The sequence below is a fragment of the Doryrhamphus excisus genome, linkage group LG21 (genome assembly GCF_037039965.1).
Source record: "Doryrhamphus excisus strain RoL-2023G ecotype Guam linkage group LG21, RoL_Dexc_Guam_v1.1, whole genome shotgun sequence".
Lineage (NCBI taxonomy): Eukaryota > Metazoa > Chordata > Actinopteri > Syngnathiformes > Syngnathidae > Doryrhamphus > Doryrhamphus excisus.
In genome coordinates, this window is record NC_136377.1 from 6,397,995 (window position 1) to 6,425,000 (window position 27,006).

Here is a 27,006-nt window from a genome sequence, read left to right on the forward strand (position 1 = left end):
TTGAAAGGGTAGTGGTCCAGAAGTACTTATTTTGAAAGGGTAGTGGTCCAGAAGACCTTATTTTCAAAGGGTAGTGGTACAGAAGTCCTTATTTTCAAAGGGTAGTGGTCCAGAAGTCCTTATTTTGAAAGGGTAGTGGTCCAGAAGTCCTTATTTTGAAAGGGTAGTGGTCCAGAAGTCCTTATTTTGAAAGGCTAGTGGTCCAGAAGTCCTTATTTTGAAAGGCTAGTGGTCCAGAAGTCCTTATTTTGAAAGGCTAGTGGTCCAGAAGTCCTTATTTTGAAAGGCTAGTGGTCCAGAACTGCTTATTTTGAAAGGGTAGTGGTCCGGAAGTCCTTATTTTCAAAGGGTAGTGGTCTAGAAGTCCTTATTTTCAAAGGGTAGTGGTCCAGAAGTCCTTATTTTGAAAGGGTAGTGGTCCAGAACTGCTTATTTTGAAAGGGTAGTGGTCCAGAAGTCCTTATTTTGAAAGGGTAGTGGTCCAGAAGTCCTTATTTTGAAAGGGTAGTGGTCCAGAAGTCCTTATTTTGAAAGGGTAGTGGTCCAGAAGTCCTTATTTTGAAAGGGTAGTGGTCTAGAAGTGCGTATTTTGAAAGGGTAGTGGTCCAGAAGTCCTTATTTTGAAAGGGTAGTGGTCTAGAAGTCCTTATTTTGAAAGGGTAGTGGTCCAGAAGTGCTTATTTTGAAAGGGTAGTGGTCCAGAAGTCCTTATTTTCAAACGGTAGTGGTCCAGAAGTCCTTATTTTCAAAGGGTAGTGGTCCAGAAGTCCTTATTTTGAAAGGGTAGTGGTCCAGAAGTACTTATTTTGAAAGGGTAGTGGTCCAGAAGTCCTTATTTTCAAAGGGTAGTGGTCCAGAAGTCCTTATTTTGAAAGGGTAGTGGTCTAGAACTGCTTATTTTGAAAGGGTAGTGGTCTAGAAGTGCGTATTTTGAAAGGGTAGTGGTCCAGAAGTCCTTATTTTGAAAGGGTAGTGGTCCATAAGACCTTATTTTCAAAGGGTAGTGGTCCAGAAGTGCGTATTTTGAAAGGGTAGTGATCCAGAAGTCCTTATTTTGAAAGGGTAGTGGTCTAGAACTGCTTATTTTGAAAGGGTAGTGGTCTAGAAGTGCGTATTTTGAAAGGGTAGTGGTCCAGAAGTCCTTATTTTGAAAGGGTAGTGGTCTAGAAGTCCTTATTTTGAAAGGGTAGTGGTCTAGAAGTGCGTATTTTGAAAGGGTAGTGGTCCAGAAGTCCTTATTTTGAAAGGGTAGTGGTCCAGAAGTCCTTATTTTGAAAGGGTAGTGGTCCAGAAGTGCTTATTTTGAAAGGGTAGTGGTCTAGGAGTCATTTCAGCTAGTGTGGCTGTGTGAGTTTCTCAGGAAAGGTTCCGTATGGGAAAAATCAGATTACGAATACATGTACACCCCTGATTTCGAGCCATAATTTTGCTACTGAAGAAGGCACCAACTGACTATGTTCAATGTGTACTCTACAAGTACTGACTACTTCCTGTGTGTAACCATGCTTCAAAAATAAACACACCACTGCGTCTCCATCTTCAGAGAGGACGCTCAAGCTCCCAAACGGGTTTCCTGGGCGAAAAGCGGCATGGGTTCCGACATCATATCCAAGAACGGCACCTTGTCCTCCATCGCCTCCAGCCCGCAACACAGAGAGCCGTCCAACAACCACCACCATCATCTGCAGCACTACCCCCAGCGGCCTCCCTCCGACACAGCCTCCATCATCACGGCTGCCGGGAGCACAGCTGGCTATCGTCCGTCACGCCATCAAGGAGCCTCCACACCAACCCACTACAGCTACAACGACAACACCACCCTACCACGTGGGCAGCCTGCCCCTTTGGAGGCCAACACCAACGGGGGTGCCCAGCCCACACCGGAGCGTTACACCCAGCTGCCACAGGCCCAGGTTCTCCCACAGACCTATAGCCAGCCTCAACATCACGCCACTCCTCCGCCTCCACCATTGCCCTCCTCCGTAGTCTCAGCCTCCAACATCACCCGCATGGGTGGGGTGCCCATTATGGTGCCTGCGCAGAACCAGGCTGGATCTCTTGTCTAACAACAGCCATTACTTGCAAAGGAAATCTGTAGACTGTGGAATACTCTCTCTCACTTTATTCTCCCGAGGGACATCTGCAGATTTTTTTTTTTTTATGAAGCTTTGTTATTGTTATTTAGCACTGATTCAAAGTAGTAAAATCAAGCAATTTTCAAGCATTTAGGACACTCACTACTTGTTTCAAGTACTTAAATATTTTTTTATATTCTCCACACACTGTATATGTTGCAGAATACGTATAATTACGATTTTTCATACAACCTTTTCTACTTTGCAATTCCAATATTTTTATTTTATGATATTCAATTCCAACTGCTTTTATGTGTCATGATATTTTGTTTGCCTTTATGAAGCTTATAAAATGCTCTCAGACAGTTATTTAAACACAATTTATTTAGCGGAGCACAAGTTAGGATTGATTCGTGATGGCTTCACTTGCGTGGGTCCAGATTTAAATTAGTATTGTTTGCTCAAGGGCCCTACAGTTGGCAAGTGTTACCATTCTTTTAGGTCAGAAACTACAAAAAATACCAATGCTCCTTTAACCCACATTTAAAGAGGCCACTTTAAATGTGTTCAAATGTGCCCGATACAGTTTTGTGCTTGAATAAATGACGTTTCGGAAACATTTTGGAGTGATAGGCATGTGACTATCCCAGGTATGGCTTCTGGAGGGTAGGCGATACTGCAAATGTTTGTATCTATCCGATACCAAGTACATACAGGTCCATTAGTTACGATACCGCTACATGTGCTTTTAACTTACTTTCATTTGTTGATCATATTTATAAAATTATACAACAAAAAGAATTTAGTTTATTAAACAAGAATTTAACTACACTGTAGTAATACCAGCAAAATGATAACAATTAGTCCTCTTTATTACACACTGTTGATTGAGCAAGTCAATAATGCGAAATAAGTAAATAAAAACAAAAACAAAAATGATTCAAGCAAAAAACATTTGCGAAAATAAGCACAGAACTGAAAAATATCGACATCACGTGCTTCTATATTGATCTTACACGGACACAGCCATTGGCATCGATATTATCGATAATGGGATCGACCCGCCCAAAACGGAAGTGTGTAAGGTAAGCGAGCTCATTTCCAAAATATTATTTTTTGCCATTGAAGCTAATTTAAAAACCATTTCATAATGCTAATGCTTTAACAGAATGTCAATTATTATAATCCAACTGTTCTTACCGTATTTGTTCAATGAGTTTATCCAAAACATGCTAAGAAACTATCGATGTGACGTCTTTGTCACAATAGCAAAGACGCTAATAAGACACTCAATATATGACACAGTTTCCATAATTCTCAATTAATATTTTTTTGCTTTACTTGTGGTAACAAAAAAATGTAGTCCCGTCATTTTACTTTATGGCTGTGGCTTCTTTTGTGTTACGTTAATTTGATTGACATTCACAATCAACATTTGAAATGTAAATATGTTCTTTTATTTTTATTATTACAGCAAAAATCTATATCAGCCACTCTCAGATGACGCGTTATTATCTGCCTTTAACACTGGATGCTGAACCAAAGAAAAAAATATATATATTATGTTTGTTTCTCAAGATGCTTTTGTTTGAGTTCCAGTTATGATTGGTCTGCTGGACAACAATGACCTTTCAATGTGTGTTTAATAGGAAGCAGCATGGCTGTCTATAACAGGGGTGTCCAAAGGGGCCGTTTTCTTCACCGAGCTTGTTTTTTATTGGCCCTCGATATATTGTAAAAATGAAATGACTTTATTTAACAGGATTAGATTACAGTTTTTGTTAGTAATGGGTTCCAAAAGCGAAGCATTTTTTTTCCTTTAAGAAATCAAAATGAAAATCCAATGAATTCATTCTAATCATTTTGTTAGTCAATTTGTTTATTAACATTGAATCCTATTTCACAGGAATCCACTTATCGTGGTAGGGTCTGGTACCAGTTAACCGCGAGAAACGAGGGATTACCTGAGTGGAACACATTTGGACATCCCCTGGATGGATAAAACAAATGGTTAAATATCTGAAACGGTTTGTGTTCCATGTACGTTTGCCTTTTTTAAAAGCAGTTTGGATTGGATCTCTGAAATCTGTACAGTATTATAGAGTATACAATTATTGTCATTTGGCCTGTTGTATTGTCATTACACTGGAACTAATAGCCATTGTTCTCATTTACTGTCATGTGGTAAAACAATTGAGATTGTTCGTGTTGTTGAAGGATCACAAACAAACCTGTAGTGACCCATGTTGGGGAAAATTACAAATGATTAGTTCTCTATCGAAGCACTAGATGGCAGTGTTTTCCTGATAGTGAGCAACCTCAATTCACATTGACTAGCTATTTAACCACCGGTGTTGTCAATTAGACCTTCAGTTACTGCAATAATAAGCTATTATTTGTTTGGTTTTAACACCTTCGCACCCAACACTGGTAATGACCCATTCTGAAATTCAAAAATATGTTTGATATTATGCAAAAATGTGGGGGAATTTTTTTTTTTGTGGAAGTTCCATTTAAGAAAAAATGTTACATAGACACAGTTCACAAAGCTCAGTGTCAGTGAAACTGTCAACCCTGGATTATAAACAGTACAAGTCATTCATACTATATGCAAATTATTTATTTTTATTAAAAAATATATAAAACCACTTCCGCACCGTACATGATTACAGTCGTCCCTCGCTACATCACAGCTCTAATAATCTTAACAAATGTATTTAGAATATTGTAAACAGCTTGAACCATTGAATCATACGTCACAGAAATTCACTTACGGTCGGGGTCTGGAACAAATAAACCGTGATAAACGAGGGATGACTGTACTAGTATTTAACAAACTACTCGTATCGACTGTAGACAAACATGCTCATTCCGACTGATGGGCTCATTGTGCACTTCTACTGTACATACTTATTAGTATGTTCATGAAAATACTTTGTATATTTTCCATTAAAAAGTAAAGATAAGTGTTTGTGTGCAAGTCTATTAAAATACCTGTGAACAACATATGATTTTCATAAGGCGAGGCATCAATACAATAGGAGTAATACGTATGTTACGCTATTATTACAGAGGACTTTTTTGTCTTTTGTTGTTCCACATAACTAGTATATAAACATGCGAAGCAAAGACACAACAACATTAGGGTAGCATGTTTACTAGAATTGGCGATTAAGCAATGTAAGATTCACATAGACATCTCAATAACCTAAGTCATAAATATGATCATATGCAAATGTGTACAGCTTCCGTGGAAAAAAAGCTGGTCTCATTAAAGGATGCTATCCAAGGACACAGTGGGGATGATACGGTAAGTATTTGAGCTCCTGCTGATTTTGTAAGTTTCCATTTTTTTTTTAATGGTAGATTTGCAACAGAGAGTGTAAAAAAAAAAAAAAAAAAAAAAATACATTCTGTCCCTCTCTGATACAAAAACATCTACAATTAAATTTCCGGGCACTTCAGCAGGGGATCAAATACTTATTTTTCCAACTGCCGCTAATGATACATGAAATGAAAGTAGAAAAATCTACAACAAAGTTTCTATCAAATGTTTGATACAAATTAAGAGAGATTACAAAAATCCCGGATATTCACAGAATGAAATCAAGAACGTGAAATAAAAATAGCCTTATAATTGTACTGCACCTGAATAGTTGTTGTTGTTCTTCTCATTCCAGTCAGCTACAGTCCTACGTTGGCAGAAAACAGTGTGCATGGCTTCTGTATTCAAATTCATTCTGTTGTAATTCAATCGATAAAGGGATGTGGTCCTTTTGTGAATGCAATGTAAAGTCAATAGATACTGAGAAAAACAGAGCGAACGAAATGCAACATCACCGCTTTTAGTACTGGTGGTTGTTTCTAGCGTGTCATGCTCCATTAGTGAAGTCCTTTTAAAACAGGGTTAAAGGTTGTCCCGCTTTGAATATTTCAAATGGCTGGCTAAAGCATAATTAAGTGCAAGAAGATAGAGGGTGAGCTCAGCAAGAGGCAGTCGTCATAGTTGAGGTGAATGTGATTATGTTGATGGTGAGGATCCATGGCTGATAATGGGCCCAAGAGTAGAGAGATCATGCAGCTTGGGCCGGCGGCGTGAAGAAAGAATTCCCTGTCACACTGTGGGCCCCCAGCTGGGAAATGCTTTAGGTAGGACACAACACTGGAGGAGAAAACAGTGGACGTTTTTTTTAAGGATTTTAATAATAATTTCAAACAATTTATCAAACTATATCCACTGAATGGCCATCATATTGAGGTCCACCTCTGTAAGCCGATACAAGCTGTATCAAAAATGTTGTGTTGGTTTTGGGATTTATGTAATATTTTGGTGAAAAATGTGCCCTCAAAAAGTCTCAAGTCCTTCGGAATTTGTGCCCCGATTTTATGAGACTTCAACTCGGCAAGCATCGGAGGCTTTCTTTGGCTTTTTGCAGACTTATGGCAACATTATTATTATTTACGCACGATGTACGTCAGTGGCGTCACTAGGCCTATTTTAGGGGGAAATAAATAAATATCAAATTATTTCGGGGGCCTTAAGAACCTCCTAAATAATTTTATTTATTCTTTTATTTCTGAAGCCCCCCCTAAAATAGACCTTTTGACGCCACTGACGTACATTTATCATCATCATGATGAATGATGGTAATAAATTAAAAAAATATCAATTAAGCAATTTTATATAAGGAAAAAAAAATCAAATTATTTAGGGGTCCTTAAAAAATATCAATTAAGCAATTTTATATAAGGAAAAAAAATGAAATTATTTAGGGGGCCTTAAGAACCCCCTAAATAATTTTATTTATTTATTTATTTATTTATTTATTTATTTATTTATTTATTTATTTATTTGCAACACATTTTGCTATATATAAATATAATTTATTTAAATAATAAATTTATAAAATTAATTAAATTAATTTATTTATAATGATACATTTTATTATATTATTAATTAGCCTATTATTACTGTCATCATAATAATATAGGCTACTAATAATAAACAAATTAATAATATAATAATGATTATTATATAATATTATATATATACACACACATCCAGGTTCTTGTTCATTGTTGTTTTTTGGATTTCCTAATGTACTACATTTACATTTATTCATACCCTGCGAATCTCCAGGTAAGCCCACCCCCCTGCACCCCACTTTTTGGTAGTAGAAGAACCCATGGGCCCGGGTCTTGATGAATTCTACGTCTGAGAGGGATTATTTTGGCAGGTTGTCGTATTTACCTTTTAATATGTAGTCAGTTAGCAGCGTAGGCACCTTCTCACTGTCCTCTTTGATGGCATAAAGAACTAAACGGAAGGGGGGAAAAATGAAACAACAAAGAAACAATCACAACTACTGTTTTTCCACTTTGTTCATGAAAATAAAACAACTTACTTTTTGTGAGCATTTGCAGATCGTCAACAGACGGTGGGCTGCCTTTCTTCTCATAGGGAATCACTGTGTTCAGGTACTAAAAACAGAAAAAAAACGCCAGTCAGTCCGAGGTTCCTCTGAGTTCCTCAAGGTATCAAATCGTAATGAGTATTTTACCTGTTTCTCATTCCCTGTGCTTCCAAATGTCTGTCTGATGCCCGTTTGCAGGATGTTGGACAGCCCTTCCATGCTGAAACGCTGGAGGCCAAAAACATGCAAACATATCAAATACTACTACAAAGTAGCATTTACTAGTACTGCAGTAACTTGAGTAATGACCTCATATATGGGCATGCACAGTCACTATAACGCTAGTCATGTTCTGCATTGCACAGCAGGAAAAGTCCATTAGGTTGTTTTTCTGCAAGCGGACAAGCGTGGACTGGACTGAGTTGTTATTGTCAAGCGGAGACGTCTCTTACAAATTAGGATCATTCCAGGAAGATAGTTTAGAGGCTAATGGACCCGAGATCCATTATCAGGAAAGAGAACTGACTGGCAGCGTGCTCTTGTCTTTGTTTAGGATGTACTATTCAATGTAATGACAAAATGGAAGCTAATGATGTATTTTAAATGAAAGGACAGTTGTGAAATGTAGCCACCTTCTTTTTTCTTCGTTTTACCTTGACGGGCATGCTTCCCGTTTTCTCCGTGCGGCCAGCGGTGCCTGTATTCCCCGCATTGACCAATGATGCCACGCTCCCTCCTCCTTGCAAGCTCAGGGCTTTGTCACGGCGTCGGCGTTTGCTGCTGTCTCGCTGCTCCTTCTGCCTGTTCTGCACCTCCATCAGGGCTGTGATGAAAGTGTTCTTCACCTCTTTTTCGAACTCCAGCTCGTCACGCCGTGCCAGCTGGCTTACCAGTTCCTCAGAGTACTCGCGAATTGTTGCTTCCACGCGGTGCAGCAACTCAACCAGTGTAGAACTGGGCATCAGACTCAGGCCTAAAGTGGGACATTTGAGAATAGAGGAGATATTATATACGGCAAAAGGGTGGGAGAAGTTTTTGTCTCGATGCGGGACTCCTCAGCCCAGAAGTAGATGTTGTTTACGTCACAAAGGCTTACTCTGTTTTCTATCAGCTTCTGTGACTCAGATTACCGTAATGACACGTCACTGGAAAACAAAGCGCCTCTACTTTCAGAAACAGGATGTGAGTTGTAGAAATATATTTGGCAAAGTTGCACGGCGGTCGAGTGGATAGCGCGCAGACCTCACAGCTAGGAGACCTGAGTTCAATACCACCCTCGGCTATTTCTGTGTGGAGTTAGCATGTTCTCCCTGTGCATGCGTGGGTTTTCACCGGGTATTCTGGTTTCCAAAAACATGCTAGGTTAATTGGCGACTCCAAATTGTCCATAGGTATGAATGTGAGTGTGAATGGTTGTTTGTCTATATGTGCCCTGTGATTGGCTGGCGACCGGTCCAGGGTGTACCCCGCCTCTCGCCTGAAGACAGCTGGGATAGGCTCCAGCACTCCCCGCGACCCTCGTGAGGATAAGTGGTAGAAAATGAATGAATTAATTAATTGCAAAAAATAAATGTACAAAAAACACTGACAATATATATATAGTCATTTAAAAAAATACTTAAAATATTAATTTAGATGTATTTTGATTTCTATTAGTTCACATATTTTTATAACAAATTTTAAATATGAAAAATAATTTTATTACTGGGCTGCACGGCGGTCTAGTGGTTAGCATGCAGACCTGACAGCTAGGAGGAGACCCGAGTTCAATTCCACCTTCGGCCATCTCTGTGTGGAGTTTGCATGTTCTCACCGTGCATGCGTGGGTTTTCTCCGGGTACTCCGGTTTCCTCCCACATTCCAAAAACATGCTAGGTTAATTGGCGACTCCAAATTGTCCATAGGTATGAATGTGAGTGTGAATGGTTGTTTGTCTATATATGCCTTGTGATTGGCTGGCGACCGGTCCAGGGTGTACCTCGCCTCTCGCCTGAAGACAGCTGGGATAGGCTCCAGCACCACCGCGACCCTCATGAGGATAAGCGGTAGAAAATTAATGAATTAATTAATGAATATTGCCAAAAAATGAATGTACAATGAATGTACAAAAAACACTGACATTATTTATATAATAATTTTAAAAATGACTTAAAATATTAATTTAGATGTATTTTGATTTCTATTAGTTCACATATTTTTATAACATTTTTTAAATATGAACAATAATTTTATTACTGGGCTGCACGGTGGAAAGTGGTTAGCGTGCAGACCTGACAGCTCGGAGGAGACCCAAGTTCAATATCACCCTCGGCCATCTCTGTGTGGAGTTTGCATGTTCTCCCCGTGCATGCGTGGGTTTTCTCCGGGTACTCCGGTTTCCTCCCACATTCCAAAAACATGCTAGGTTAATTAGCGACTCCAAATTGTCCATAGGTATGAATGTGAGTGTGAATGGTTGTTTGTCTATATGTGCCCTGTGATTGGCTGGCCACCAGTCCAGGGTGTACCCCGCCTCTCGCCTGAAGACAGCTGGGATAGGCTCCAGTTAGGCTCCCTAACCCTAACCCTAACCCTATGGTTAGGGTGAATGGATGCTCTAGATTAAAAAGATGGCTGCTGAGTACCAATAACCGAACCCTTTTTGACTCTCAGCTTTATTTTGATACATTTTCCAGAATTTTAAGATGTGGTTGAAACACATACCACACAGATTACCAGGGATTATTTTTCCCCAGGTAAATATTTTCCTGTTTATAAACATTCCTGGTAATGTTGGTGGAAAGGTGGCTATTAATAGTCCTACCTTCATAAGAGCAGTTGTTGTTGGAGGCCTGAGACAACTGTCTGATCTCCTCCAGCAGGGAAGGGTTAGTCCTGGAGGCGCAATGACTGCTCTCCTCGTCATCTTCTTCCTCAGTTTCACCAGGATCTGGAGAGTTCTCCATCATCTCTGCTATCTCCTCAATGACCTTGGATATAGACATAAATGGTTTAATTCCGGCCAGTATCGCCACTTTACTATGCAAAGACCTGCTTGTATGTGGAAGTTAACACACCTGATCAGCTGTGATGAGAGGTTCTTCGTTCAGACAGTTGGCATTGTCGTTCTTTTCATTCATTTCCTCTTCCTCTTTTTCATGGATCTGCAGAATAATTTGACAAGAAATAGAACGGAATATGAAGGAAACAGTTTATTGATTCTGTCTCACCCTGAAATATTTTGATATTTTTTTCCATGACTTAGTCGGGGTGTCTCAAGACACTCAGTTTAGAAGATGAGATTGGGTCTGACAATTAACGGAGAAGATGGAGCGCCACATCTGGCTGGGCGAATAGTAACAGTAGGTCAAGCGGAATCGATTTTTATGTGCCTTCCGAAGACTCAACTTCACCCTGTCGTGAAGGAACAGTCCTACTGTATGTCCACATAGAAAGGTATCACTTCAGCTGCTGTTATTTATGGTAATGGTAATGGTTTTATTTCATTTGAACATGCATCAGATTACAATTGAATGCATCACATAATCAGTTCACAGTTCCACATGTCCAAAAGGAGTAGGAAGAAGCAAAGCTTATTAAATCCTACCCCTCCATCTGGTACTTTTACAATCAGTAACTGTTACATTTGTTCACTTCCTGCTTTCCTAATATAATTGAAGTTTTTTTTAATTTATTTATTATTTGATTAAATTGTTATTTATTTATTTACTTATTTATTTATGAAAAAAATTATTTATTATTTATTATTTATTATTTATTATTTATTATTTATTGTTTATTGTTTATTGTTTATTGTTTATTATTTATTATTTATTATTTATTATTTATTATTTATTATTTATTATTTATTATTTATTATTTATTATTTATTATTTGTCACATACTGAAGTAATGATATAATGGGTACCATAGTAAGTGTCAATAGTGATTTTAGAAATAAGGAGTTAGTATGTTCTCTGTAGGTGGCATTATGAATTATCCTTACTGGCCTTTTTTGCAGTACATTTAGCGAGTGAAGATTGCTTTTATAGTTATTACCCCATATTTCCACACAATAAGTAAGATATGGTAGAACCAGAGAGCAATCAAGAGTTTGGAGTGATTTCTGATTGAGAACAAATTTTGCTTTGTATTTAAAAATAAATCATGAAACATTTCCCTATTTAATTGTGTTTGCGGTGGGTTGGCATCGACTGGTTTATACGTCATTAGTGGGCACAAACGTGCTATATCTTGATATAATGATATTCAATATTCAATCTTGAAAATTCTCCACAAATTTCAACTTGTTTACATGGCAAATCTGCATTCTTCTCCCCTGACCACACCTACTCCGTGAGATAGGTCTTTACCTGCATCAATAACAAAAAAAATCTTCCAATTTCTGCCTTACTTCAATTTCCTTGCAAAGGCAAAACAATCAATTAATTAATCAATTAATCTATCATACATATCTATAGTACCTAACTATAGATACCCGAAGCACTTCATAGTAAACCTGATGCAGCGGTATGTACCTCTTGGTCAGAAAGATTGCCGTTGAGTCCTTCGGAGGGTGCACCGTCCCAGGCTATGTAGTTGTCAGTTAGGGCATCCCACACACTGTAAAAAAAAAAAAAAACAGTATGGCGTTTCAGGTGGCACAAAACAACAACAAACATCAACAAACAGCTGTAAAGCAGATATTTGAAACTGCTGTGTCCACTCATGGACAGTTATATAACAGGATTAGACCAGAGATAAGCGTGATTTGGTTTGTCGTTGGTTAGAAATAAATCAGTTTTTACTTAGAAGTAAATAAGTCTTGGTATGCAAAAAATGTAGCAAAAGTTGCTCACAGAAATGCGTCTGTGGCGTCTGCAGCCCAGTGCAATCATGCGCTTGAAGGAAGGAGAACGAAGGAGAAATAGCCTTTGTTGGTTTATTTTTTTATTTTTTTCATCTGGGCCTCTGCTTGGCACTGCCCACGCTCAGTCACACAGTGGACACTACTGAATGCCTGACAGTCTGTATGCATGGTGGCTCACAGCAGTGCATAAACAGGCTCGAAGTTCCACTATATTTATCCCTTGGCTAGTCAAGGAAGTTCATTTAGTAACCGTAGTAACTGCTGCCATCCCGATTATCATCCTCATAGCAGGAAATATTCTCACCCCCATTCCTTAGAGACCCAAATCCCAACCATAACCCAACCCTGCAAAGCAGTCCAGATATATCAGGTATTATTTGCCCGTAACTCAAAGAAGAGTAGTCAATAATAAAATTATTAAGTTATTAAGCCATTTTTAAAATATTCCAGCTTTTTTCCCGATATCTTTTCTTGTGCCCGCAACAAAGGCTATTTTTAACCAGCGTTTTTTTTCCACCAAGTGTGAGGACACCTGCTTGCTAGTGGGGGAGGATGTGACATGAACAGACATAAACAGCCACAGACGGAAGCAAACAACACTCAACACTGAATAATTCAGCATGTAGCCTTAAAGTGGAAGGGGGAAGGTAGGAGGTGGGGGGGTCACGCTGCTGACTGACGGATATTTGGGGTAGTGACATTGTGTACTTTGAACCGTGTGAGACCTTGATACTTGTGTTGAGTGACAGAAATGGAACCTTAAAGACATCTGTGGTAGCCTATTCTGTGTGGAAGTGGTATTTTTTTTTTTACCTTATTTTCTTTTTCTTCCCCAGTCCCTTTCTTAAGTTTGGAATAAAGCCTAGGGTACAGTTTGACGGTTAATGCCTGCACCTATGGGGTCCATGTGGGCACTAGTGGTGGGCAAGATCGTTCAATTCAGTGAATGAACCGGAATGATCCGGTTTCATTCAGTAAAAAGATCCGTTCATTTCGTAATTTCGGTCATTTCGGTCAATTGGTCTTTAGCCTGTGATCTTCCCCTGTGGAGTCAGTCCGTTCACTCATGTTCACGTTTGTTCCGACTCAACAGCGCAACGATAGCACTCCGGATCGGAGCGTTTCAGCTTCCCGTTCCGACAATCCACCCTCGGGTCAATCTCTCGGTCTCTGTCTTTCCAGTCAGAAAGGTCAAGACCGATCCCGAAAGATCAAGACTGAGCGATTGACGGGGTCAATCTTGGTCTCGATCAGCTAGCCCCACCCACCCACAGAGCGAGGCGCGACGATAGGATAAGACAGGCAAGCACGCAGATAGTCCCGCCCTACAAAAGTAACGGTGAACTGACTCTCCAGCCAATCAAAAAAATAATAATTTCCAACTGAACAAACCGAACGGGTATTTTAGTGGCGGTGACCTTGTTCATTCCGTTCATAAAAAAGAACTAGTTCTTTTGACCCGTTCGTTCGTGACACGACACACCGCTAGTGGGCACAACTCCAAGTGTCAATATAGGGACTTCAGTGTTACTTGGAACGGAATGACGATGAGGACCGCCTGGTCCGAAACCAGAGCAGTGCTTTGTTTACATTAGTAAACCTCACTTCCTTGACGCCTTAAGAGTGGCGCTAGGTAGGCTCTTGGAAACTTTTCCGAAGCCGAAGACATTTAGGCAAAAAAAAAAAAAAAATTTACAGCGGTCACTCACTCTTCATCCTGCAGCTGCTCCTCATCCTCCTGGTTGTGTGACTGATTGCGTATCGGCGCCAAGCCCTCGGTCTTGGTGTTGTAATTGTGGAAGCAGACGTTGAGTTTCTCGTCAAACTCGTTGACCAGATCCTCCATAGACTTGAAACTCATCATCTCTGAGAAGTTCTCCAGCTCAGAGAAATCCTCGCGGGTGATGGAAGCCAAGGGGACGGTGGTAGTGGTGGTGTTGTAAGAGGAGTGGTTGAGTGCTGGGTGGTCAAACTCATCCATACGGCAAGGACGGAGGTCCTCGAACTCCTCATCCAAACACACAAGAGGTGCTTCCATGTTGTCCTGTTAGGTGAATCTCTGAGACCTGCCGGAAAAAGAGTAGTTGAGATATATTTACATCTTCTTAGATATGATTTTGAAGTATTCATATTCTACATAGATAAACATGTTTCAAGCAGTGTCATGCCAGCCCACGCTCGACCAGATGACGCCGTTCAGAGCCAAGATAAGTAAAACAAATTAACACAATGCTGGAAAATTTGGTTTTCAAGACATTTAATGTGCTTGAGTCCCTTAGAAGCTTGAATATATACTTTTTGCGTTTAGTTTTGTGGTTGACTATGGTCCATTATTACCAAAAATATTGAAATATGGTACTATTCTGGCCACGTCAGTAATGATACAAAACATTGACTTCACATTAACTTCACACTGCATATAGTCAGCCATTAAAAGTTATCCTCCTATTCTGTGTGGAAGTGGTAATTTTTTTTTACCTTATTTTCTCTTTCTTCCCCAGTCCGTTTAAAACCCTTTCTTAAATTTGGAATAAATTGGGCGGCAATCACTCAGGGGAGTGAAGTTTTGCTTAAGGAAAGTATTATTAGTCTTACTTTTTCAACATTTTGAGCACATTCAACAATACCATGGTCACAATACTAGTGATGGGAAATTTTTCCATGCCGTTGCATCCCTAATAGCTACTACTCAACGCTAAGGTAGATGGTTTGAGGTTGGATTGAGTGTCAAAGCTAATATTTCACAGCATACAACTATGGTGCGTTCAAGTACCGCTGAAGAAAAAGTGCAGAATCTTTACACTTGACAACAAAACCATGACTACTGACTTAAGAAGCAAAGCTTATTAAATCCTACCCCTCCGTCTGGTACTTTTACAATTAGTAACTGTTACATTTGTTCACTTCCTGCTTTCCTAATTATTTCTAATAATGTTCTTTCCTAATAATTTAAGTTATTTTTTTTAATATTTTTTTTAACTTTACTGACTTTATGAGGAACGAAACGTGTTTTTTGTTTTTCTTTCTTTTTTTCTTTTATTTGTTTTTGGGTTTTTTTTACAAAAAATCTTCAAATCCGTTTGTGTGTGTAGTGGTTGCAAATGTGTTACAAATAACTCATTTTAATCTCCATCAAAGTCTCTCCTTTACTTTCATACCAAGATATATAATGATATATATGACCCTGTACTTGCACAGGAACCTTGGTTCATTTGGGATAGGCCGTTTTCGAGGAAAAACGGCCCATGGTTGAAGATGCTAAGGGCATTTTACAAAAATGTCCCACAGTGTCTTGAGTCCCCACCTGCTCAATTTACCAACATCCCATGAGGCTGTCACTGGCATTTTGTAAACCATGTCTGTCCCGCCTAATGAGAAATGGCACAGCGTTGTCTAGACAAAGAGGTAATGGAGGTAGATTCACCAGAAGGGGACCAGGTCCCAAAGGGGGACCGTTTCATTTGCTTTTCTGCCAAAGCAGCGATAATTAAGTACCTTCACTGCCTTTTTTTTTTCAATATATCATATACATTTGTCAAATCTAGAATGGCTGTACTTATTTCTCTGTGTTGATTGCTTCGGGTCAGTGCTCTTAATGAAGAACATTACAAGTTGTGCAGATGAAATTATGAATGATGTGTGTGCGAATACAGACCGGTCCATTTGAATGGGGGGAGGAGGGGGAAGCTTCCTCCTTCTTATCATGCAACTCAGTTGAGTGCCTCCATATTTCACAAGCCGGATATTGTTTTTTATGAACTTCAGAGCTTCTTATTAACCGCTCAAACACTGGACTTGAGAGGCTTGGTAGAAAAAATATATATATATTCAAAATAAATACATGGAAATTGATGATTTGAATGATTCTAGTAACATAGTAAATAATAGTGATGGAATTATTCTATCATGATTAATTACCAATGTGAGTGTGAATGGTTGTTTGTCTATATGTGCCCTGTGATTGGCTGGCGACCAGTCCAGGGTGTACCCCGCCCCTCGCCCCAAAGACAGCTGGGATAGGCTCCAGCACCCTCCGCGACCCTCGTGAGGAAAAAGCGGTAGAAAATGAATGAATGAATGATTAATTACCAGGGAAAGTATTTTTGTGTAACTTTCTCCTTAAAAATAACTGTTACTAATTACTTTTTGGGGAAAGTAAATATAACTAATCCAACACTGACTATTGGGATTACATATGCTGATTGACATGCAAACAGGAATATTCTCAATGCGTCGGGATCAACATATAAGCGATACAGGTATCGGAAAGCACCAATCACAGCAAGCTCGGTTCACCATGAGAAAGACCTTGCCACCGCTGCTTCTCACATTTAATTTAAATTAGATTTTGACCTCAATAACAATGTCTATATTTAATGCAGTCACTTCAAATTGTGACAATAATAAACACATTTTTGTATATATTGCATTGGAAATAGTAATCAAATCAAACATATTGTGTTAGAAGTGAAATATGTAAGAATCTACTGGATTAATTGCACCTCAAATCGACATTCAGATGGGGGTTAGTGCTTGTAATGGACGACAAGTGAGTGCATGTCATCAGCTCATCAGAAGGAGAAAAGGCAAGGGGGGGAGGGAGAGAAGAGGAGCTAGGATAGAGGAAGAAAAGATGGAGGCAACCATGGTTAGAAGGCCAGGATGGATGGAAGGTGATGAAGACATGGATGGATGGATGATGGAGGTTACCTGCAGTGGACACGATGCTCCTGTTTGTTGGCAGGACCTTCTGAGGCAAGAAGAGGCGGTGTCTTAGCCTCCCTTTGTTGTAAAACCGTCCGATAAAGAGTGGCTACATTCAATTCACACTGAATAGATCTAATAACGCAAAGTGAGGGCGCGGAAGATGGGATTCGAGCTTTGGTTTGTATCCCTTCCCTCATCCGTTTGCCCACAGCCGCCTGTATCTGTCCTCCCACAGCCCCTTGTTTTCCCATCAATAGGCATCCAGCCCAGCTCACGCCCGCGCCTGCGCACCACACATCCTCTGACGACATCCCTCTCCCTCCCACTGTTCTCTCCTCACACCACCATCGCCCTTTGTCTCCGCCTCACTGCAGCGTGGCCAAATATTCATAAGATGAGAAGGAGGGGGAGGAGTTGGAGTCTAAAGGGAAGTCAAGGTATCCGAAGTCCATCTGCCAACCGTATAATATCAATATAGTACAGTGCATTTGGACAGTAATAAATACAAACAGTATCCAATATTAATAAATGACTACTATAGTCACCTTTACACTCACATCATAACAGTAGCCCTTGGTATGTTATTGTTGTGTGTCATGTGTGTATTATTGATATCACATTATCAGTTATATCACAACTATCTTAGACCTGAAAAGCATTGTAGTTGTAGCGTATCGTGCCTTCCACAGACATGCTAGACGTGCATTTCTGTTTTGACATAGAAAAATATATGATTTTTACTCTTTCATGTTTTTACAACTCTTTTTGCTAGCCAAATAATAGGTAAAAAAAAGTAATAGGAAAAATACACATTGTGCTAATTTTCAAGTACAGTTGGACGACACTGCCAATTTTGGTATTGATTCAACACCATGTAAATACAGGACTGGTATTGCCGATACGGATGTTGATACTGATACATTTTTCAAAATTAATCTAAAAAAACAATTAAGTAAGAAATGGCTTGAATGTTATTTTTTAATGATTTCTGATTTTTTTTGTTAAACATAATTCGAATCATTATAAAAACTAATAATAATAACAATAAATATTTTTTTCAACGATGCTATTTGTGAACTATTTAACAGCATATAAATACGTGAATATTTAAATAATAAAGTTTCGCGCTTCCGGGTTGGTTGTTTTGCCTCACGTGACCTGGTTTTCCGGTTTGCCAACAGCCAATAAAAACCGAAGAAGAAGAGGCAGCCGGGTCTTCCGCCACATGGGGGCGTGGCCACAAGAGTAGCTAGCATACTGTACCAGCGAGCTATCTGTCAGCTACCAACAGGAAGGCTAACTTTGAGGAAATGGCCTGCGTTGGAAGAGCAGCGAACTTGCTAAGGAATGCTGTTAAGGTCTCACGGTCTCCTAAAGGCTTAAAATGGCACCGAGCTGTCGGACCCACCATTGGGGGTACAATTGTCGGAGCGGGGGTCATCTGTTATTATTACAAATTTAATGTAAACAGCGCAAGTTTGCCTCTCTTCGTCGTTCACGCCGAAGAGCAAAAAGTGAGTATATAACTCTAACACTTTTTATTTCTGACCTTGACTATCAAGACAAACGTTCGTAAAGTTATAATTAATAAGGCTGTTTTAAAAGTGTAACAAAACTTAAGTGTATGTTTTAAAGGGCGTTGTCAACGTGTAACGCCCCCTAGTGGTCTCTTCCTTTCAGACTCAGAGTCATTATTGGCAAAGTAGAGTCAAAAACTTCTTGGTAATCTGGTTTGGGTTTCCAGAGTCCAGGTTTCTTTTCATCCTCCATGTTTAAGCTGGTGCGAAGCTACAAACTTTATTTAATTTAGATCATTTGGAAAAATAATACATTTACAGAGGAACATGTTCCATGGTGGAAACAAAATGGTGAAACCTACGCATGCTTGTTTGAGATGGTGCTTAAGCCCTCTTGTCCTGTTTCAGCAGGCCCCGGCTCCACAGATGTCCGCCCGAAGGAGGCGTTTTATCCAGTTTGCCTCGGTTGTTTACAACGAGGAACCCTACATGACACCGAGAGACTTCCTCTTCTCTGTGATGCTGGAGAATGTTGATCGTAAGCAGCGTTGTTTTCTACGTTCTTATTAATGGCAACATGAATGCAACATGAACAAAAGTTTTTTTGACTATGTTTTCTATTTGTTCAGGAAAACTGCAGAAAAGAGTCCTAACAAAAGAAGTAAGTGCATTTCTCTGAAAGCTCAATATATTATTGCACATGGTGTACTTTTGGGGGGATAACAGTGTCAGTAGCCACGTTTACATGGACCCAAATATTCTAATTCCATTTGGGTTATTTGCTCAAACGGAAAGAATGTAACCTCATTCCGAAAGAAAAGTGCCAATCTGAATGAATATATAATCGGATTCAGAGGGGTGGAATATTCCTTTCCCCAATCCGATTGAGGTATCTTGTACCCGCTCAAACGGAAAGTTGTCAGGGTGCGTTCTATTTATTCTGTTTATTGGCAAGCAGCTTTCGTGTGCATTAGCGCCATCTGTGGAACAGAATCTAAACCCTTCTATACGCCATTCACAAGTCCAGTTTTATTAAAAAAGAAAATACATATCTATATAAAACATGTGCCGAGCTTAATTATAAAATATTAGCAAGATTGAACTTTATCTTTTCCTGTTCCCGGGTGCGTTCTTTCAGCGAATGCTGAGATATGACGTAACACGCAGCTTGAGACGTTCTTCGATTTAAAAAAATGCAGGCGAGCAATCGGCACTGGACTGCTGCGGAAAGTTTGTTTTTGATTCAAACTAAATTTCAAGACTGGACGAAGGAAAAACTGGCAATACGGAGTTATTCCAACAAGGGAAAGAAAAACTGGAGGAAGTCGGTATCACGTGATGTTGGTGTTTATGCTTTACTGGGCATGCCCCATTGACTATTCTGGTTGATTATAGTGGCGCATTTAGACACACGATCGGAATATTCCTTTCCATGGATACCATTGCTCCTTTCGGAAAGGTCATTCGGAAAGAGAAAAACTCCTCATGTAAACGTGGCTATTGTTTGTATTTTTGCAGGAAGTGGATAAGATGGTGACCGCCGCCTCCAAAGCTCGACCTGGCAACTCTTTGTTCAGACTCTGGGGGGACAACGGTAAGTCATGAGTGAACAGAACAAGGTTACGGCAGCCCTCCAAAATGTTTATTTTCATATTTCTAACTGCAACTGTCAATTGTTTTGATTCTGTTTCGTTATGCAGGTTTGATATCCTACACGGAATATCTCTTCTTGCTCACCATTCTGACAAGTAAGTTGAAACCAGGAAGCGGGCCGCCACCGGTAATTTAGTATTTGGGAAATTAAGCAACAAAATATGTACGTCAATAACTGTCAAACAGCTATGACACAACACGAAAAGTTACGTGAAGTGGACATAGCCTTAGCCTTTGTTTATTATTATTGATTAATTGATACCGTTGCAGAGCCACGGACAGGATTTCATATCGCTTTCAAAATGCTGGATGTGGATGGGAACGAGCACGTGGACAAAAAGGAGTTCATGAAGGTAAAGACGGCTGAAGATCCCAATTGGCAGCCATCACGTGGTATCCGAGCCATGGGGATCTTTCTATAGATCTATGCTATAGATGCATTGATTTGTGCTCTCAAATGTGCTTTTTAACGCTGCCTGATGCTCTGCACTGATGCTGTCACAGTCGGAAGGTGAGGTTTCATACAGCATACCATGTGTTTGCATCTTTGTAGCCTGACTCAGCACTTTCCTTAGTCCCGTTTGCTCCCACGTTCTAAAAAAATGTTAATATCTTTGTTGTAGTGTATTGTTTTTGGATACCAGGTGAATTGCTTTAATGCTTCAGTGGTTTTCATTTTCAGCCTTCTTATTTTTTTGCAGCTTAAGAACATCATTGGAAAAAGTAAGATGAGAATCTCAAAGCCGGGCACAGAGGTGAGTATTTGTTTTATCAGCATCCCCTTTTTGTCCAGTTTTTTTGATGTTCCGTCTGCTGAACGCTTCCAGAAACCGACGGAAGCAGTGGAGCCTGTGAACACCACACTGCAGGCCTACTTCTTTGGGAAGAGGGGCGATAACAAGTTGCAGTATCAAGAGTTTCACAAGTAATGAGACACATTTCAGATGGACAATGGATGTGGTTTGGAAGCATAATGTCAAGTAACATCTCCAGGAACAGTATTAGCTACGCCCTCAAAAATAACATACACGGCATGGCAGGCGAGTGGTTAGCTAGCAGGCCTCAGAGTTCAATTCCACCCTTGACCATCTCTGTGTGGAGTTTGCATGTTCTCCCCGTGCATGCGTGGGTTTTCCCCGGGTACTCCGGTTTCCTCCCACATTCCAAAAACATGCTAGGTTAATTAGCGACTCCAAATTGTCCATAGTAATGAATGTGAGTGTGAATGGTTGTTTGTCTATATGTGCCCTGTGATTGGCTGGCGACCAGTCCAGTGTGTACGTCGCCTCTCGCCCAAAGACAGCTGGGATAGGCTCCAGCACCCCTGCGACCCTCGTGAGGGTAAACTGTAGGAAATGAATGAATCAATGAATTTTATATATACACTATATTTACCACTTCCACACAGAATGGGAGGAGAAGTGTTTTTTTTACTCTTAGGATGTCAGACATTTTATAGCTGACTTCATGCAGCTAGGAGACCAGAGTTCAATTCCACCCTCGGCCATCTCTGTGTGGGTTTTCTCCGGGTACTCCGGTTTCCTCCCACATTCCAAAAACATGCTAGGTTAATTAGCGACTCCAAATTGTCCATGGGTATGAATGTGAGTGTGAATGGTTGTTTGTCTATATGTGCTCTGTGATTGGCTGGCCACCAGTCCAGGGTGTACCCCGCCTCTCGCCCGAAGACAGCTGGGATAGGCTCCAGCACCCCTGCATCCCTTGTGAGGAAAAGCGGGGGAGAGCGGGGAGAACATGCAAACTCCACACAGAGATGGCCGAGGGTGGAATTGAACACGGTTCTCCTGGCTGTGAGGTCTGCGTGCTAACCACTCGACCACCGTGCAGCCCTTTTGAATGTTCTATTTTGACTAATATTTTTGTCTAATCCTCGACTGTCAGTGTATGAGATGCGGATCCTCGGAACACGCATGTCCTGTCATGTATGTCTGGCAGGTTCATGGAGGACCTTCAGGCCGAAGTCCAGGAGATGGAGTTCCTGCAGTTCTCCAAAGGAATGGACACGATGCGGCGGGAAGACTTTGCCGAGTGGCTACTCCACTACACCAATGAGGAAGACAACGAGGTCTACTGGGAAAACATGAGGAAGAGAATCCCTGCTGGCCAGGTACTCGAACATACACACGGTGGTTCCCATGTTCAGAAGGTCAAGTTAAAGATGCTGTCACTCTTTATACTTTTTCACCTAAAGAACATCAGAACTTCAGAAAACTAAAGTGTAACATAAACATTGACAGAGCATCACATTCGAGGAGTTCAAAGCCTTCTGCCTGTTCACCAACAATCTGGAGGACTTTGCAATATCCATGAAGATGGTCACTGAAGCCAACCGTCCCGTGGGAATGGGTAAAAGACCTCCGTTCGAGCTCCGGATGCACAATCTAAAACCTCGTCTCACAATTGATGCACTCATCTTCTGAATGTAGCCCAGTTCAAGCGGGCTGTGAGGATCGCCACAGGTCACGACCTGTCGGAGAACGTGTTGGACACCGTCTTTAAACTCTTCGACATGGACGGCGACAACTGCCTGAGCCACAAGGAGTTCATCGGAGTGATGAAAGACAGAGTTCTGCGAGGCCTCAAGGTGGGTAAATCCATCACTGTTGTTTATTCGGGGACACTTGGGAGAGTCCAAAAGATGAATGGTAGCGGGGGTGATGCACAAAAGGAACCTTAGTACATAAATCATCATTCCCTGGACCATTAGCAAATGCTGGATCACAAATCCGCGTGGATCCACTGTAACTTTTTACTCTTGACCAACAGACATAAACCAGATCTGGCGGTGAAGAGGCTTAGATTGGCGTTGGAAGTGATGAGGATGTTTAGGATTAGAAAAGGAACAGATCAGAGAAACAGCCTGTCTGGAGGACCAGGTCAGAGAGGTCAGCCTGAGGTGGTTCATCCACGCGAGGACGAGGGACGGTGATTGTATTGGATTAGAAGGATGCTGGAGGTGGGGTTGCCAGGTAGGAAAAGAAAGGGAAGACCACAGAGGAAGTTTCTAGATGTTAAGAGAGGACATATAGGTGCTCAGAATGAAACGTGCACCACTGTGGCGGCCAAAAGTAGCAAACCTGCTAACATGTACTCTTTTTATGTATTTTGACCCTTCAAAACATACTGCACAGCTCCAAAAAAAAGGAAAATGAGCACATAGCAGAATTTATTACCTTTTACCTTTTGTTAGATTTCGTCAAGGTTGGCAAGTCTAAAGTAGAACATAGAATTGCATTGAGACAAATTCCGAAAACCATAAAAATGGCCACCGTACTGATTTTTGTGTGATATAACCAAACCGATGGTCTAGTCATCGATGCACCGATCCTACCCGCACACATCATGGCGTGAAATCCCTGTCACTCTGCTAGTCCCGTGTACTGGAAGTATCCTAGCTTTATTCCATGTGATAAACATGTGCAGGTGCATCCACAGAATGGCTTCTCCGGCTACTGGAAGTGTGTGAAGCAAGAAACCCTGAAGGGAGCCAAGGAAGCCCTGGGAGACGGCGGGTGTCCCATCTGAGTGACCTGATATCCCAGGACACGTTTGAGACCCACTGCTGCCCTACGACATTTTCAGATTACAAATGTAAAATTGTATTTTTTATATATATATATCACTTATTGTATGTACAAATGATGGTGTTCACTAAACATGTTGTGGGATGAGCTTGTGTGTGTTGTTGTCAATTAGCACACTTTCATACTTAGTTTCATACTTACACATCGTATTATGAGTGCATGAAAGTGTATATATATTTAAATTATATTGTTAATGTTAAACTTCCCCCCAATTGCTGTTTCCCAGGTGCATTGAATGCACCGTCATTAGCGTCTTGTATTGAATACAGACGGAAATCGTGAGGCACATACAACAACTAGCAAAACAGATTTGACGTGCGTGCGCAAGGAAATTTCTATATTTAATCCACCCGCAACGTTTAAATTGTATGTTTGGAAACACAAAGATTCACAAAGAACCACGGGAAGCTCGACAAGACGTCCGTCATTAAAAAGGGTACAACCACAACACGGACCAGTCTACCGGCACCTCCCCCTTCCTTCCCCGTGGAGTTCCTCGTCGGACACCGGGAACAAACCAAGCAAATCAGGTCAGAACAAGTGCATCTTCCCCTCTGAACTAGATGCTGTTATAACGCCTTTTTTCTGAATTTTGAAACAATTTCAAATGGATATAAGTTGTTTTATTATTGTTTTATTTTTGACCAGAAAAGTGCATTAGAAGCAAGTTGAAAAAATGACAAACTAACCCCTTACGTTTTTTGTAAAAAATCACCAAATTCAAACATTGGCATTTTATGCCGTTTTTGGGTGGTTCTCAGGCCCCTGTTGCGTATGTGTGAGGTTTCCCGTGTTTGTTTGTTTTTTTTTTTTTACCAGAAAGGTGCATTAGCAGCAAGTTGAAAAATCTGAAAAAAACGACATACTAACCCCTTACGTTTTTTGTCAGAAATCACCAAATTCAAACACTGGCATTTTATGCCGTTTTTGGGTGCTTCTCAGGCCCCTGTTGCATATGTGTGAGGTTTCCCGTGATTTTTTTTTACCAGAAAAGTGCATTAAGCAAGTCGAAAAATCTGAAAAAACGACATACTAACCCCTTACGTTTTTTTGTCAGAAATTACATAATTCAAACAGTGGCATTTTATTCCATTTTTGGATGCCTCTGGTCCCTCTTTAGCGTGTGTGAGGTTTCCCCTTTATTTTTGACCAGAAAGGTGCATTAGAAGCAAGTTGAAAAAAATGAAAAAAACGACATACTAACCCCTTACGTTTTTTGTCAGAAATTGCAAAATTCAAACACTGGTATTTTATGCCATTTTTGGATGCCTCTGGGGTCCCTCTTTAGTGTGTGTGAGGTTTCCCCTTTATTTTTGACCAGAAAGGTGCATTAGAAGCAAGTTGAAAAAAATGAAAAAAACGACATACTAACCCCTTACATTTTTTGTCAGAAATTGCAAAATTCAAACACTGGTATTTTATGCCATTTTTGGATGCCTCTGGGGTCCCTCTTTAGCGTGTGTGAGGTTTCCCCTTTATTTTTTACCAGAAAAGTGCATTAGAAGCAAGTTGAAAAAAACAGAAAAAAACAACATACTAACCCCTTATGTTTTTTGTCAAAAATCGCAAAATTCAAACACTGGCCTCTGGGGTCCCTGCTGAGCGCGTGAGGTTTCCTCTTTATTTTTGAGCAGAAAAGTGCTTTAGAAGCAAGTTGAAAAATCTGAAAAAACAACATACTCACCCCTTACGTTGTTGTCAAAAGGTTAGCCGTGGGTATCATGTCCGAAAGAGGTCATGTTCAGACTACAGTCGGCGTTACCTGCTGTCAGCTGAGCAATAATCATCCAACCAATATGTGATGTTGGGTTCGTTTTGGTGTTTATTGAATAAAGTTTGTAAAAAAAAAAATAGCATGTATTTCTGTGACAGAAATATCAAACAAAAGGTAGTTTATTGTAGAACTGATCCTTAAGATCACACGTATGTTGGTTAAACATTGAAAAGTGGTGCTAATTATCATATACATATTTCAGGAAGGAATTGAAAAAAGAAGCATACCGCTGTGAAAGAAATAAATGATAGCAAGATTACAGCGTACACAAATGATAAACGAGTATGAAGCCATCTTTGGTCTTCCCATGACTATGAACACACTGGAATTGTATCAAAAATAGAAATCACGTCGCCATATTGAAAGCAAATTCACATTTTTTTTGACAGACGGTGAATACCAATAGTAAGAGACGCGTGTGAGGTCGCATGACTCCAATCCTCGGCTTTTAAAAAGGTAAGGAGCTCCGCCACATTTTCATCAACATTCATTGTTTAGTTTGAGGAACATGTTAAGGTCATCCGTGTGAGCCCACCATCGTCAACAACAACAACACAAATGAAAGACAAAGTAGATTGTCGTTCTTATTCCAACAAAAACGTGTGCTTTCCAACTTTGAAAATGAGGCCTGAAGAGAAAAAGTGTGAGCGAGTCTTGTCGAGTCCTTTACGCCAACAGTCTCGTCCTCGTGGAGGCGGCGACGACGAACGAACCGCACAGACCGAGTGGATCTCTGCTGGACACGGTAGGGAAGTGCTTTGGAATCATCATCATCATCGTCCACTGTGTGTGGGGGGGGGGGGGGGGGGGTAGAGATCACTTTTAAACATCTTCACAATACTGAAGAACATGTTGAAAAATGCCATTTTGCATTGGAGGTTGTTGGTCGATCTTCAAAATGCAAAAAGAAGAAAGAGACGTGAGCCAGCTGATTCAGCCTATTTCACTTTAACGCTTGTTGACACTAAAGTCTCACTCCCATTTCTTCCTTTTGCATTTAGAAGCTCTACTGAGGACCTCCTTAAAGGGGACTCTTATGCTCATTCTTCAGCCCTTGGTATTATTGACTTGAGGACTCCTATAGAGCAGCACGGAAGCCATGGTTTCTGGTGGGGCCTTGCCACAGCTGACAGCCCCACGACCGGCGTGCAGTTTTCTCAGTGGCGACAGTGATTGGCACCAATAAACAACACAGGGCAAAATGTTCCGTGCTCGCATTGCAAAAGAAATATAACGCCAATACGGTAAAAGAAATGTTTAACATAGTTCTAATCTCATATCTATATATATCTATATATATACACACACACACATATATATATATATATATATATACATACACACACACACACACGTATACATACACTCACACATGTACAGTGAAGAAAATAAGTATTTGAACACCCTGCTAT

General features: G+C 40.4%; 4 protein-coding genes across 6 annotated transcripts in view; 2 read left to right on the forward strand and 2 right to left on the reverse strand.

Moving 5' to 3' along the window:
- esama (endothelial cell adhesion molecule a) overlaps positions 1-5,510 on the forward strand; it is a 56,649-nt gene extending 51,139 nt beyond the window's left edge. The window contains exon 8 of the mRNA XM_058086075.2: positions 1,544-5,510. Coding sequence (XP_057942058.2) covers positions 1,544-2,066 — 523 coding nt within the window. The 3' untranslated portion in view covers positions 2,067-5,510. The remainder of the gene's footprint in view (positions 1-1,543) is intronic.
- fez1 (fasciculation and elongation protein zeta 1 (zygin I)) lies at positions 5,217-17,355 on the reverse strand. The gene is made up of 10 exons (XM_058086082.2): positions 17,049-17,355; positions 14,048-14,404; positions 12,007-12,091; positions 10,546-10,632; positions 10,293-10,458; positions 8,143-8,462; positions 7,637-7,717; positions 7,481-7,556; positions 7,327-7,392; positions 5,217-6,237 (listed from the first exon to the last, which is right to left on the reverse strand). Exons 2-10 carry the CDS (start codon positions 14,374-14,376, stop codon positions 6,221-6,223), a joined length of 1,227 nt encoding a protein of 408 aa, XP_057942065.1. The 5' UTR covers positions 14,377-14,404; positions 17,049-17,355; the 3' UTR covers positions 5,217-6,220.
- A 920-nt stretch (positions 17,356-18,275) lies between these two features.
- On the forward strand, positions 18,276-23,843 carry micu2 (mitochondrial calcium uptake 2). 3 transcript variants are annotated; one of them, XM_058086077.2, is made up of 12 exons: positions 18,276-18,559; positions 18,974-19,100; positions 19,192-19,223; positions 20,081-20,156; positions 20,263-20,310; positions 20,486-20,568; positions 20,917-20,970; positions 21,043-21,140; positions 22,172-22,343; positions 22,474-22,582; positions 22,663-22,820; positions 23,660-23,843. In XM_058086077.2, exons 1-12 carry the CDS (start codon positions 18,356-18,358, stop codon positions 23,759-23,761), a joined length of 1,263 nt encoding a protein of 420 aa, XP_057942060.2. In that variant the 5' UTR covers positions 18,276-18,355; the 3' UTR covers positions 23,762-23,843. The 3 variants fall into 3 exon arrangements, with proteins under 3 accessions (XP_057942060.2, XP_057942059.2, XP_057942061.2); XM_058086076.2 differs by having other exon boundaries at positions 18,277-18,559; positions 18,971-19,100; XM_058086078.2 differs by having other exon boundaries at positions 18,278-18,559; positions 18,971-19,100; positions 23,672-23,843.
- A 1,781-nt stretch (positions 23,844-25,624) lies between these two features.
- The window catches only part of LOC131138490 (interferon regulatory factor 2-binding protein 1-like), a 5,855-nt gene continuing 4,473 nt past the window's right edge, over positions 25,625-27,006 (reverse strand). Inside the window, exon 2 of the mRNA XM_058087445.2 lies at positions 25,625-26,377. The gene's annotated coding sequence lies outside the window, so the exon portion shown is untranslated. The remainder of the gene's footprint in view (positions 26,378-27,006) is intronic.

What these genes read in the sequence shown, in the direction of transcription:
- fez1 (XM_058086082.2), bottom strand. Translation starts at nt 14,376, where the DNA reads ATGGAAGCACCTCTTGTGTGTTTGGATGAGGAGTTCGAGGACCTCCGT. An exon ending in CTCTCATCACAGCTGATCAG is followed by an intron (nt 10,459 to 10,545) that starts GTGTGTTAACTT and finishes TCTATATCCAAG; the next exon opens with GTCATTGAGGAGATAGCAGA. An exon ending in CAACAACTGCTCTTATGAAG is followed by an intron (nt 8,463 to 10,292) that starts GTAGGACTATTA and finishes GTCCCACTTTAG; the next exon opens with GCCTGAGTCTGATGCCCAGT.
- micu2 (XM_058086076.2), top strand. Translation starts at nt 18,356, where the DNA reads ATGGCCTGCGTTGGAAGAGCAGCGAACTTGCTAAGGAATGCTGTTAAG. An exon ending in CAGTATCAAGAGTTTCACAA is followed by an intron (nt 21,141 to 22,171) that starts GTAATGAGACAC and finishes TATGTCTGGCAG; the next exon opens with GTTCATGGAGGACCTTCAGG. An exon ending in AGAGAATCCCTGCTGGCCAG is followed by an intron (nt 22,344 to 22,473) that starts GTACTCGAACAT and finishes AAACATTGACAG; the next exon opens with AGCATCACATTCGAGGAGTT.